Source organism: Rhineura floridana, chromosome 1 (genome assembly GCF_030035675.1).
Source record: "Rhineura floridana isolate rRhiFlo1 chromosome 1, rRhiFlo1.hap2, whole genome shotgun sequence".
NCBI lineage: Eukaryota > Metazoa > Chordata > Lepidosauria > Squamata > Rhineuridae > Rhineura > Rhineura floridana.
This window is the reverse complement of record NC_084480.1, coordinates 45,412,123-45,427,059: the sequence shown is the minus strand read 5'-3', so window position 1 is coordinate 45,427,059 and position 14,937 is coordinate 45,412,123. Positions and strand designations below refer to the sequence as shown.

At 39.7% G+C, this 14,937-nt stretch overlaps 1 protein-coding gene across 1 annotated transcript in view; it reads right to left on the bottom strand.

The window, feature by feature from the left end:
* The window catches only part of DMGDH (dimethylglycine dehydrogenase), a 61,682-nt gene that overhangs the window by 45,499 nt on the left and 1,246 nt on the right, over positions 1 to 14,937 (bottom strand). The window contains exons 2-5 of the mRNA XM_061619911.1: positions 11,155 to 11,326; positions 8,981 to 9,079; positions 5,560 to 5,724; positions 2,468 to 2,672 (exon numbers count right to left, since the gene is read on the bottom strand). Of these exons, the coding sequence (XP_061475895.1) occupies positions 2,468 to 2,672; positions 5,560 to 5,724; positions 8,981 to 9,079; positions 11,155 to 11,326 (641 nt within the window). The remainder of the gene's footprint in view (positions 1 to 2,467; positions 2,673 to 5,559; positions 5,725 to 8,980; positions 9,080 to 11,154; positions 11,327 to 14,937) is intronic.

Below are 14,937 nucleotides of genomic sequence, written 5' to 3'. Positions count from 1 at the left end.
GACGTCTCTGTCCCACTTTAGAATTAATATTAAACTAGGACCCTCTCTGGAATTTGCCCAAGCAAGAAATGGGTAATCAGTAGTTAATAAGCCACAATCCCTGGAACAGTCACAGAATATAAACACAATTTTGTACTTCCAATCCCTGCACCAACCCCTTAAGCAAGTCGCAAATAAGAAGTGTCTGTGGGATCTAGACAGGATTTGTGCAAGAGATTTGGCATATATACTCTCCTGATAACTGAAAATGAACCTAAACCCAAAGACAGCAGACATCACATGGTCTCAATTCAGAAGATGTTTTATTTTCTAATTTCCAAACAATGGTTTGAAGGTTGGGAACATGACAAGGGCTCTCATCTTAGTATCCTGCCCAGAGTACAAGACACAAGACGGAGGCGAGACTGGAATTAATTCTTGTTTTATTAGAGTAACGGTTACTTCAAAAGCAGTGCACTTCATAGACTTAACTATGCTAACTCACTACTGTTCCTAACTAAGCTACCTAGGCATACTCTGCAGTGTGTGAAGAAAGTTGACTCAGCACCCCAATCAGGGGGGCGCCACCTTAAGGTGGGGGAAGGTCTTCGCTCGTAATCTCTGACTCCTCCAAAGTTCCACCTTCTGGACGACCCGCTTCTTGCGGCGTCTTGCAAGGGGGGGCAAGCCTCCGCCAGCTCATCTGACAGTACAGGCTCAATAGGTGCCGGCTTGGCTTCAGGAGGCAGGGAAGCATTTGAAGTGCCAGGTGGGGAGTCCTGGGGGGTGGTGGAGTAGGCGCATGCGCAAGGTCATCCCCCAACAGCTGTGTTGGGGCACCTGTAGGTGGAGTGAGGTCTGGTTTGGCGGGAGGACTGTCCGTGGGAACTGGCAGACTGTCAACTGCACCCAAAAACCTCATCCACTTCTGATTCCTCTCTCAGCTCTATCTGGGGAAGCTGGGGCTCGACTGACTCCCCTCCCTGATCCTCCTGGGAGAGCTGAGGCTCAACACATAGATACGTGGTGTCCTCCATTTCCTAGTTTTCTCTACTAATAGTTTGCTATAATGTCCAAATTGGCAAACAACGACAAGTGCCTTGCCTCTAAACCATGATTTGAAACCATGGTCTGAAATGGGTTTGCAAACTATTTGGAAGTTAGCATAAACCATAGTTTGCTGAGTCAAACATTACAGCAAATTACAGCGGGGGAAACCAGGAGGTGGAGGAGGGGATTTATATGTGTGAAAGGTGGTCAAGTGGTGAGCATGCAAGCCAGCAGTACAGGACAAGGCAATTCAGTTCAGCTCTGATCTCCAGACTATACTTTGGAAAATGGGAAATGTACTATCTGAACTGAGCAACCGGAAAAGGAGGGGACAAGGTAAGCTGCATTTTGAGTTAACAATATGAACTTAGCAACAGAACTGGAATGAAAACTCGCAGTAATTTTTTTTTACGAGGTGGATATGAAGGGAATAAAGAAGATTGGCTGTTAAGAGTGTTAGGAACATACTCTCATCATAGTTGTTTACCTACCCTGACCTAGGACGTCAATCAGTACCAGTTCTAAATGTTCCCTTTGGCTGAACATTGAAACTAAACAAGTATATCTTTGGTTTAATAAGTTAAAAAGAAATGAAAAAGTCTGAAGAGATGTCACAACCTCACAATACAAGATTAAAACACTGCTAAATTACAAAATATGTAAGAAAATGTATAAAATTAAATCAGGCTACTGCTTTGTCCAGGTGAGCAGCAGCAATTCTGAGGGAGAAAGGAAAAGGAAATTTCCACAAATACATGGAAGCCTGAACCGGAGACCTGAAAAACTCTCACATTCTGTGCATAAGTTTATTGCACTGTTATTATGCATTACTTTATAAAATACTACTTTACCCACATAAAAATAAGGTATTTGCTAAATGAACTACTGCATAAAATTTAGGAGCTGAATGTACCTTAACTAAGGAAAAAGGTATATCCAAGAAACATGCAAATACACACACCCAATGTAAAACTTGTAATATAATGCCGAGTAGGTGTTTCCACATTCCATGGCCATTTAGGACTTGAATTGCAAGTAGTACAATTTATTTCCTCTGCTTTCAAAGTCAAAGGTAGGAGCTCTGTTCTCATATCCTGGTCCTAAACTAATATACATTGGAAGTAAGATTCACTGACTTATGTACTGTTGTTTTTAAAAGTCAGAATACTAATAACATAAACACTTACCTTATTCTACAAACTATTACCATTATGAAAAACATTCACTATTACAATTATGAAAAACCTTCACTGCTTCATGCCAAATCACCTTTCATGAGGACATCCAATAGCTAATGCAAAGCATAAATCATTTACTTTCAGCACAGAACTTATTAGAGCATTTGTGCTCAATCTGTATGTAGTGTGAGCTACCGCATCTGGCATAGTTGGGATATTTTTGTGAAATTTCCAACAAGAAAATATATTTCATTTCTTACCAGCTGTATTCACAACTCTGTTTGCTTGAATTATTCCATGTGGAGTTTCAACTTCCCATGTTCCATCTTCTCTAGATTTTAGATTAGTTACTTGGACTGGATAATTTAACTGAGCACCATATTTCTTGGCCCCTGCAGCCAAAGCCATAGTGAGAGAGTAAGGGTCAATATGACCATCTCCAGGGTTGTACAGACCAGCTAAGACCTAAATAGGTCAAACAAAATGAAATTGCATTAGTTTTGTAAAAACAAAAATTAGCCAACAGGTTAGAAATGGGGGATATCTCAATAGTAGGATTTCCCTGAGCAGGGAACTGGACAATTGTGTATAAGTTTAAGGAATAGGAAATTCTGAATTTGGCTATAAAAAAGAACAAAATAGCTAAGGATTTCAGAAATAAACTGAAAAGAACAAATATTCCATGGAAATTCAAGTTACTTCAGTGTTAGACTGCAAACACGCTAGTTGCCAAATCAAAGTGTTTCCATTAGCCACACCTGTGGGGGGAATGGGTTGATCTGCCAATCAGTTGTGAAATCTCTTTGAAGCTGCATTAAAAAAAACTCAGGCTGCTCCCACCAGGTTTTACAGGAAAAATGGGCAGGGATTGACTTGTGTGCCCCGATTTTTTAAAGAGAGAGATAGAGGCACACTGGAACTGGCAGAATAGTGGGTGTGTTTCTACTCTTAATCAAGGACTGCAATAATGCTTCATTAAAACCAATAGCTGTGTCCATATGTCACAAGTAAGTCATAAAACCATATCTTTCCATGTATGAGACAATTAACATATCCCTGCTTTTAGTGGGGAGGGAAAAAATAATGATTCTTGGCTTGGCATTACATCTAAACCAAGGATCATGGTTTGTTTCACTCAAATAAACCACAACTGGGAAGCCAAGAACAAATGTTGGTTTATCATGTTTGGAGGGAAACAAACCCGATTCCTAATTCAGATGTAACACTAAGCCAGGGTTCATAGTTTGTTTCTCCTCAGTATAAGTGGGAAGAATGAAGCAGGTGTGATCAGATTATGCATGGTAACCTATGGTATATAGCTTGCCATGATGTGCAAACGCAACTAATTACTGTTTTGCTATTAACTTCAACAGAACAGAAATTACAACTAATTTATTTAATGCCTTTGTACGTCCCTTTCCTTGTTCACTGCAAAAAAGAAAACGAATGTCATGCTTGCCCCAACTTTCCCAAACAGTGAGAAGTTCCAGGGGCATAGCACTTACGAGGTTTTGTTTCCTTTGGAAGGTCATAGCTGACCTTAGTGTTTTGTAATATTTGCATTTATTTACAAAGATACAGGTCCAGCAGTGTTTGAGGCACAGCTTACACAGATAGCCACATCCATTGTCTCATATCAGATCTTCAGAGAGAGGCAACTCCCCCACAAAGGCACTTTCCAGAACTTGCAGAGCTCCAAAACCAGTTCTCTGCCCTCACTCTAAAAACTGTCCCCTTTGTTTCCTTTCACAGACAGACACAAACACAGACCTAGATTACATCATTCCCAGCTCGTGGAAGAAGGAAGAATACTCCTCACCCACTTCTTCAATACATTTTTCCTTACTGGAATATTGCAGAGTGGTCTTGTATCTTCTAGCTATAAGCTCCCATGGAGACACAACACCTGAATATCCTGAGCAATTTACACTGCTTTTAAAAGTCCCAGGTATTTCTCTAAGGATGAAGGCAAATTCACGATCCCAACACCTTCACAAGTGCGACTGGTGGGGACACGAGATAGGGCCTTTTCGATGGCTGCCCCTAGGCTCTGGAACTCCCTCTCTAGGGAGGCAAGAATGGCCTCCTCTGTGCAGTCCTTCCGCCGACAGCTAAAGACTTTTTTCTTCTGGCAGGCCTTTGGAACTGAAGGTTTTAAGGGTAGTGACTGAAGAGGATGCTGTATGTTATTGTTTTACTCGTATGCTCCTAAACTGGGTTGCAGTATTTTAAGTGTATATCTAATTGGTTTTAACACCTTAATAGTTTAATCCTGTTTTAATGCTGATTTTATATGTTTATATGTTTTATATTTTTATAGGTTCTTAATGATATGTACTTATTTTTATCTGGAAGCTGCCTTGAGTTCCAGTTTGGAAAAAGGGCGGGGTATAAATAATAATAATAATAATAATAAAGCGATAATCCAACACAGAGAATCAGATGGCAAAACCCTTAACACTGTTTGAATGAAACTGAACTGTCAAATAAGGCCATGCAAGGTTGCTGTGCACATGAGAAATTACCAAGAAAGCCAAAAAGAAAAGAAACAATTCCTATTTAATTGTAATAGGAACACACCATGAGAAAGGCCGCTGGATTAGACCAGTACCTAATCTAGCATTCTATATCTGAAACTGCTGAGAGCTACTACAACACACAGTCATTGCCACAACCGTCAGCGTAGCACTTCATAATGTCCTTTGGTTGTTTCTGGTCAAAACCTTATGCATTACCAAGGATTTGTGAAAACCAATAAGCAAGAGGCCAAACAATTAATGCAGGTTAAAAAGAATTATCCACCTGTATCCTTCTATTCCAACATTCCCAAGCTGTCTGTTTCATTTTTGCATCATTGATAAAGATGATTTCGAACAGAACACAAACAACCATTGACCATTACAGTATTGTCAGCTACTGAGTCGTCCGCAATAAATACTAATATATGAGCCTTGATTCTGTTTCTGCACCCAGCACAGCCTACAGAATGCCAGGAACATTTCTGCACCTGTAGCTCCCATCAGAGTGACCTCTCTCCCAGACCGAAGTTCACTCTTTAAATGACACACTGAGCTGGACACTGGATACAGGCATCCCCTGTAAAATCTGCTTCCTGAAGCAACTGTTTCAGATTGCTTCATGCAAGGCTGGCCCCAAGCCTGCATGATTCTTTCTTTCTGCATGTTCTTTTCACTGCAGCCAAAGCTCCCAACGAGAACACTGCAGATTTAATAGAGTTATTTACTATAAAACAATCTTCAAATATTGGAGAGATATTTAATCATAGTCATGTTACTTTGCACGTAAAATACATTTCACGCCATTTACAAATAAAATAATTGGATTTTTTTACCTTTTCCATGTTTAATAAAGGAAATAATTCTTGTACTTCCTCTGGTTTGATAAGATATTGTTCTGCAGGATGCCAACCAGCTCGAGTCATTTGGTATTTAAATTCATCTACTCTCGTTGGGGTTGAAGCAATTCTAATACTTCCTGGCTGATGAAACCCCACAGCCTAATAGCAACAGGGGGGAAAAAGACTATCAAGTTCCAAACATAGAATACTTATGAGTAGTCCAATAAAGCCCTAAATAATAACCATGACATAGTGTACCTTCAGAACACACCATAGAATAAATACTAGGTTGCTATAAATAAATTTTAGACTATAGAAGGGTGATTTGAGATGTAACAAAACAGTATCCAACATTGCCCCAAAGCTTTCTTTGCACACTTTACAGTTCAATAAGTATAGTATTCCATCTTGAGCAATACTTTGCCTCTTTCAACAACAAAAAATTCTAAATGGAGATTTTTATCCCAGTCTGTGGTTGTATTGGATTTGAAACAGTTTTATATATGTAATTGTTTTAATTGCTTTGATATATGCAATTGTTTAACTGTTTTTTATAAATACAATTGTTTTATGTATGTATTGTATTGTAAAATTGCTTCAAGATGCTTCATAGAAAGGGATTCATAAATGAAAAAATAAATCAATCAAACTTCTACCTTATTCTGCAAAAACTGAAACAATTTTTGATTCAATAATATGTTTCTATTCTGCACCGTCACTTCTGCTGAAAGTCAGTATATTATAGTGTGACCAATAGTCTTTTCATGGATAGAAAAAAAAGAAGCCTCAAGGTACTAGTACAGGCCCTTATAACTTGATGTTCAAATACTTTTTTTTAGAAAAAAGGTTTATTAGTATTTTCCAAAGTAGCAAACAATAATACTGAGCATTACAAGAAAAACAAAATAAGGTCAAAGCTTGGAAGATTACTTTTAAAAAGTAATAAATTACAGTTACAGTTACATGGCCCCAAAAAGTAGTAATTACCGTTACAATTGCAATTGCTCTGAAAGTAACTGATTACTTTACTTTCCCTTCAAAGTAATCACTACAATTACATTTCTGTTACTTTTAAAAAAAACCGCCTACAAGGTGCTGGCCTTGGCTGCTGCACATCTAAGTAGCCTAAAACAACATTAAAAATAAACACACACATACAGAGGTAGTAGAATAATTATTTTTATTCATAAGATAGCAATGGTGGTCTCTCCGCTGGTAAGGGTGGTAGGCAGGGAGGCTGAGGCCACTACTCAGATCTTTGCACGTCAAACCAAGTGCAAACTCCCCCCCACTCAGACAGAGCATAATCTCTCTCACTTAACCACCTCCCGGACCCTGCCCTGCCACCAACTAAGGGACACTCACTCAAGCAAACATTTTCCCCTGAGATGCAAAAAGGTTAAAATACTGCAAATGCAGCACAGTAGCCAAAGAGGGTGGTGGAGGCCACTTTGTGTGCCAAGTGCAAACACAGTATTCTCTCTCTCTCTCTCTCTCTCTCTCTCTCTCTCTCTCTCTCTCTCTCTCACACACACACACACACACACACACACACACACACATTGTCATCTTTCATCTCCACAGTTCTTTAACTCCATTCTGCTGCTGCCTCCTTATCCTCCTTTATCCATGTTCTTGACCTCCAGATCCTTTCCCCCTCCACTCCATTCTTCACCACCACTATCCATTTTTTTAAATAATTGTTTTCTCCACTCCACCCCGTCTCACTCTCCGCCTCCTCCCTCGTCGCTTCCTGCCCATCCACAGAGCACGAGGAAAGAGCGACACTGCACATAAGCCCAGTTTGAGGAACATGATTTTCATCCACAAATCAGAGGAGCAGAAAACTTCCCCTGCTCCCCCCCCCAAGTAATGCCCAAAAGTAATTCTGGAAACGTTACAATTACTCCACAAAAGTAATAAAATTACTCCTAATTCTATTAGGAACAAAATGTAAAGGAATTGCCCATTCGTTACTCAAAAAGTAATGAATTACAAGTAATTCGTTACTTGTAACTAGTTACTTCCAAGCTCTGAATAAGGTAGACGTCTTCCCTTCACATTCTGAGGTAGTGGTCCAACTTCATGACGATGAGTAAGAGGGCAAATTGTTATTAAAATGTTTATTGTATTGGATTGTTGATTGTATTTTAGTATTATTTTGTTATTCATTGTATTTTTATGCTATTTTATGTTCACCGCCCAGAGAGCTATTGCTAGTCGGGCGGTATATAAATTTAATAAATAATAATAATAATAATAATTATCATAGAAACACAACAGTTCACTATACCAAGGTGTCCTTCCAAAATGTCTGCCGCCCTGTAGGAGTCTGAAAACCCTGCATACCTGTGCTTACAAAAGATATAAATGGAAATCAAATAGAGTCAAATGTATCAGGATCAGCTCATGATGTTCAAAGAAAACGTTTGATTTAAAAAATCTTTATATCTAAAAATTCTTTGTATTTTAAAAGAACAATATTTAGTCCTACACATTTTTAAATAAAAAAATTGGAGAGGGCATTGTGCTTTCCTTGTTAGAAAATCTAATTCTATAAAAGCAGATGGATGACAGTGTTCTTCATTTTTTGTTGCCCCTCAAAAAAGAGGAACCAAAGCTTTGACTTCCATTCAAGGCACCACATATTGATATTATCAGAGCTTTCCTGATGATGCCAAAGCTCATTTGGCCTTTCATTTCGCTTCACAAAATATGGCAACTGCAGCAGTGAACTTTGCCACTAAGCTTGCTAGTTCCATTTACTCTTTTGTTCTGCCTCAGGGATTTCAACAACCTTATATATGCAAATTATAAATACTTGTGAATTAATTATTAAACAATGTGTGATGCATCAAAATAGGTTTAAAATAAATTCACATGTAAGAGACTTTTCTGCAGAGGTTGCTTAAAAAAGGGAGAGAGAGGTGTATATGGTCCGATATAGGTGAAAGCCTGAATGGAGGCAGTTCTTTAATATCCCAAGACTGTTTAGGGAAACAAGATACACTTGAAATAATGGGTGATACAGGGTATTCTCTTATTTGCCCTGCTTGAACGATCACTCAAAGCTTTATAAATTATGCTTGGAACCAAATCCTCCTCCCTCAGTTCACCCCTCCTCCCATCATGCATTGTCTTCGGCGTGAAGATTTTGGCTTGTAGTAAGTCAGAGTTCCCATCATGTCTGAACTGGGCAACTCTGGCTTATTATTGGTTAGGAAACCAAGAAAATAAGTGAGGATCACCATGGTTTATGAAGTCTCAAACCATCATCCAAACCAAGCTAATGTGTACAGATGTAATGTCTAAAGTTTGGCAATGCCTCCTATCATGCAAAACATTCTAGCTTTGTATAGTATACCATATTTCACAAGACTATGGATCTTTAATCAATATATTTAAAGATATGCACCTGTCCAGTCTCCTCTTCTAATTTTTCGTAAAGCTTGATGCTGTAGTGATGGACTTTCTTCAGATTTATTCCAGGGTGAAAATATGTTGTCAAACCTGCCTTTAAAAAAAATCAATGAAAGGGTAATAGAAGAATACAAATGGGACCCTATAACAAAATGTTGCAGTGTGGATCATTTCAGTTCATGGCTCCAGCCACTCCATTCCATTCCATTTTTCCTTGCAACAATCTCTCAGCACTCTGTGCCCACTAAGCATGCACTGTTCCCATGGGGCTGTTTTAAGCTTCCCCCACCTCCATTTAGGTAGTTTTTGGGTGGTCTCCTTTTGGGGTTTTTTGGAGGTGGGGAAATGAAACCACTTCAACAGATATGGTACATATTAGTAATGTCTAATTTGGCTTTACTACAGCAACCACCACTGACACATGATATGATATCTAGGGTTACTCTGAGACTGCAGGCTACTGAAAAAAACTTCTTGGTAATTCCCTCATGATGTTCTGGAGCAGAATGTCTTTACCAGCTACAGAAATATAGATTGTTTTTCAGTGAAGGCTACAGTTAGTATATGCAAAGGACCTTGCCAAATGAATTTCCTCTCTCCCTTACATCAATGTGAGAATTTTTCTATGAAGACAGGAGTTAATATACAGAGGGATTCCTGCCCAATGAACTTCTTCTCTCCATTACATCAGTGTAAGAGTTTTTCACCTTACAATGCATCCCTGACAATCTTAACAAGGTAGAGGAAGAATTACGATAAGATTTTAACTTACGTGAAATACTGCAGCCCTATCACTTTCCACATCAACCTCCAAATGTATTTGTTCCTTACTTTTTAAAGAAGGTCTTGAACTGCTGGCCTAGATGTAGCCCCTAGGGCCTCCTTGTCCAGCCTGCAGCTCTCTCCTCCCCTTGCCCCTGCCCCCATCCCCACCCCCACCCCTGTAGTTAGGCCTGAAAAAAGTCTTCTCTTGGAGTCAATAAAAGGGTTTTTTTTTCCAAGCAAAATTGTGATGTGGGGTCCTTTTGTGTGCGGGGGGAGGGGTTTGCAGCTGAGGAGGAACAGCCTAACATGGTTCTTGTGTGCTGTGACCCATCCCCCACCCAACGATTAGTCTTTCAAAAAGACTTCTACTTAGTAGAGATGGATAAATTGACATGTTTACTTAGAGAAAAATCGACAGACACATTTCTTAAGGAATGGAAGCCTTTCTTAGACTTTTTGTTGAAAGATCAAAATAAAATGATGATATTGGGATTTGACGATTAACTAAGATAGCCTATGGAGAAAAGTGATCCTGTATGTATATATTAAGGGACAGGTTTGATATATATTATATACTTATAGCTGATCTGCGACAAATCGGAAGTCAACTATTTTACTTTTTTTCTTTTGTTGTATTGTTATGTTTTTGTTGTTTGACTTTGTTTTGTTTGTCTTTTGAAAAATTTGAATAAAAATTATTTAAAAAAAAAAAAGACTTCTACTGGCTTCAATTGCAGGGTGTGGAACAATCTACCTGGAGAATATAGCTGGTAAAGGAAAGGTTAATCCTCCCAGCAATGCAACGTCAGGAAGCTCATGCCCTCCCTCTGCGGATTAGTCTAGCTTTTTTTTCAAGCCTAATTGTTAGGGAGTGGGAAAATTTGCATGTGTGCCATCAACCCTTGGCCATGGCCACGAGCGGCATGTGAACCCCAGAGGCTTGGTCAAGAGGGAATCTGGCCTTTGCGCCAAAAGATATTCCCTACCTCACCTTCACCTCTCCGCCTCTAAATATGCCCCCAAGTCATACAATATCTAGACAACACTGCTTAGAAATTCGAATATTAAGTGTTATATAAATACCTGAAATAAACAAACAAGCAAACACCTAACCCTGTCACTTGCTTAGGTCCATTTTAGAATAGTAACATTTGTGAGGCCCAACTTCAGTTGCTGAACATGCAATGGATATGCAGTTCTATCACATTCCCACAGTAAGCATCAGTAATAACCAAGTTTCAGCTATTTACTACTGTCCATTGTATGTATTAGAAACAATTTAATGACTTGCCAAAGTCTTTATCTTTAGAATAACAATTATACTTTTAATGAAACTGTTATCATCTAAGCTGCTAAAAATCTGATGTCTTATTTCATGTTTAACAAATTAGAAATTTATCTTACTGCATGCCAGGTAGAGCCAGCAGTGAGTTCAGATTTTTCCAGTAGAAGTACATCTTTCATACCAGCTTTGGCCAGGTGGTATGCAAGACTCACACCAACACAACCACCTCCAATAATTACTGCTTCTGCTGTATCTTTCCATCTTGCTTCTAAAGAAGAAGGTTTTTCTTCCCTAGGAAAAAAGAGAAGCAGGAATCTTGATCCTTTATTTCTTTCTTCTGTCTAATCTAACTATATAATATTTTTCTAAGCCATCATGCCATGTCATGTTGGAGCACATCAGGGCAGCAAGTGAATCGAGGGCATGAGGGAAGCAAGGATGGCTGGCAGGGAGGTGGGCAACTGAGTGGGGTAGCCGGATTTAGGGTGAGCAAGGTGAGTGGGAAGCTATGGGGTGGGCAGGTGGGCGAGTGAGACAGCAGATGTGGAATGAGCATGCAAGCAGCAGGGGGGAGGGGAGGGCTGAGGTGCAAGTGGCAGCAGCAGCCTGGGCAGGATGCAGGTAAATGCCCTAGGTGGGGAGGTAGCCTTGGTGCACTGCACATGGTGCCATTCGTCAAAGGGGAAGCTGCTGTTCAAGGCAGCGGCAAGACAGCAACGCAGTGTAGGAATAGGTGAGGAGCATTAGCAGGTCCATGGCAGCCGGCACACGCCAATGCCTAGAGGCACTGGGGTGAATTGTAAGGGGGATTGGCAATGGGAGTGGGCGTTTGTGAGTGTCTAGGGGGTGCATTTCCAATTGTGTGTGTTTCAGAACTCCTGTGTGTATGCGTTTGGTGGGTGCCATGTGTGTGTGTGTGTATGTTTGGTGGGTGTATATTTGGGGCTGCCTTGTGTGTGAGTGTGTTTGGGGGTTGAGTTGGTGAGCGAAGCAAGAAGGGGGACAGAGCCCTCCTAGTATTTTAACTATTATGTGTTTTACATAAATAGTTCTTAAAGTAAAATGTTAATGCTAACATTTTACTTTTTGGATATTAATTCCAATTCTCTGATGTGCACACATGCCAGGCCCCAAGCAATTAATCATCTAAGATAGCGGTTCCCAAACTTTCCCCCCCCCAGAGCACTTGAAATTGCTATGGGTCATGACAGACCACTTAATGATTTTTCTGCCTGTTGTAGCAATTGTGATGCACTGTTCTAGACGTTGTATGATTTTTCATTTTCATTTTATTGCTTCTTTTATTTTTTGCATATAGTATTTTATTGCATTCCATAGGATTCAAATTTTAATACAATAAAATAAAGAAGTAAGAGAAGTAATTAAAATAATTAAAAAGCAATATGAGTATTTACTGCAGTCTTCCATCTTCAGCCACAGATATGCTGAGGACCACATGAATGAAGCTTGCAGACCACTGGTGGTTTACAAACCAGAGTTTGGACACCCTTGATCTAAGATGTTTAGGTCTGTTAAAATTAATTTCCCACCCAGATCTCCTACACAAATTAATTTTTCATCCAGATTGCCAAATCAACTCCCTTTGATTAATCTCCCCAACATATGTATTACCTACTCAGATCCCCAGATTTCTTCCTGGGCCAAATTCAAGGTGTTACTATTGAAATAGCCTTCAGCAACTCGGGACCAGTTTATCAGCAGGATTGCCTCACCCCACTTGCCCACTTAACTGCTTAGATCTGCAAAATTGACACTTTTACAAGTGCTACATAATGTTTGTTCTGCACTTGCAAGAAATACATCTTTTAGGGTGGCAGCACCAACACTTTGGAACTCCCTACCCATGAACATTAGGTAGGCACCCTCATTGTATTGTTTTTGGCACCTGCTAACAACTTCTTTGTTCCACCAAGCCTACCTAAGCCCAATTTTAGTATATAATTTTGACATGTGATTTTAGCAAGTGAAAGTGTTTTAAAATTACTGATTTTATTGTATAGTTTAATTTTTATGTAATTTGTTTTTAAAGTTTGTTTTTTATTGGCATTTTAAATGACTATTTTAGATTATCTATTGTAAACCACATAGAAGTCTTTTGCTCTGTTAAGCCATATATACATTTTGTTAAATAAGTAAATAATAATTACCCAGGTATCACCCAGATGAATTCCCTTTCCAGTAATTCCATGCCCAAATTCATTACTCACCAAAATAAATTTATTTTCTGTTAATATAATCTTTCTCAACATCACTCATCTCCCTCTTACATTCCAAAATTAATTTTGTCATTTCAGTTATTTTTCCCTCTAAATTCAGTTCCCCCAGAATTCTCCCTTCCAAAAAGTCATTCCTTCCATTAATTTTTCTTCCAAAAATGAATCTACCCAATTAATTTTCCATTCTGTGGGCTCCTCCCAATTGTCAATACTTTGTGGGAGGAATCCAAGTGCATACCAGAACTTTAGTTTTGCATAATTAGAGGGCTCTGTTACCCTAACACAACAAATCCACTTCAAAAAAGAAACATACTTTTTTCTGGGTAGGAAAGTAATGGGGAAATGCACTGAAAAGTGTGGGATGAACAAATGATTAATGGCAAGGCATATAAATGCCCCACAAGCAAATCAGAATGAATGCAGGATGAACGTTCATTGTCATATAACCTCCCCTCAAACAAACCAGAACAATTGCTCAACAAACAGGTTGCCTGGAGGAGAACTGCCTCTCTCCTCCGACCACTCTCATTATCAAGTTGCTTCCCCTTCAGTTAGTAGCAACCTGATCTTATACGTTAATGCCTGTGCCTTTGCTGTCCTGGCTCTCCCTCTAGCTTAAACAGGTAGGAGAAAAAAGAAACTGAAACTCTAAATGAGCAGCTAGCCAATCAGTAGACCACCCACCAGAGCCAGATTGCCTCCACCACTCACTTCTCTTCTACTTATCCATACTGCCCAACAACAGAGGCCACGCCACACTCAAACATTATCCATAAGGGCAGGCACAGAATGAACTCTGCAAATCTTTTTGTTGATTGGTTGAAAGCAACCTAAATGAATCATCCCTATCAAAGTATTCCATTCACATGCATGCATGTTGACAATTATGCTTTCAGGATTACACCAAGTGGGAGCCAATTCAGAATGAACCTCTTTCTCTCAATTTCTATTGAACTCTCAACAGCAGGGGGAAGAGGGTCACCAACATACCCAAGGATTTGAAGGTGGCATTAATCTTTTTATCCAAGGCCATTTTTCATCTGCATGGTAGTTTAAAATGCTTTGGAGTACAATGGAGGGCATATAAATACACCCCAAAAGCCCTTCCACAGAAGCTGCTAGTGGAAAGGCAATCTTGTAGAGTTCAAGTATGCCAGGAATAGGGCAAAGGCAAGCAGAGCAAGTATATGCTATCTTTTAAAGAAGAATATGTACTTCCACTTGTCTCTTGTTCTGTTCCTACTCACCATTTGGACAGGAATACTGAGTAATAGGCATGAGAAAATGTTTTTTGTGTAAACACTGACCAAAGAAGAGGCTCTTAGAACCAATGGGGTGTAAAACCAATGGGGTGTAGCACCTGATTGTTGACCTTAGAGGGGGGCTCTTTTCATCCCAAGGGCCACATTTCTCCATGGGGACTGTTTTGGAGACTAGTGGGTGGGGCCAGCGGCAAAAGTAGGTGGGGCAATAGATACAACTTTGTCTACAGCTACATTCTGGCCATGTTAGAGGTTTCTACACGCACTTCTCTCCATCCAGACAAGCAAGAGGCATGATCACAGTTCTGTCACAACTCTGGGTCAGATTCCTCTTCTGGCATGGGAGATGAGGTCAGGGATTTGGAGTAAGAATAGGAGAGGGAATTGCCGTCAGGGCCAGCCC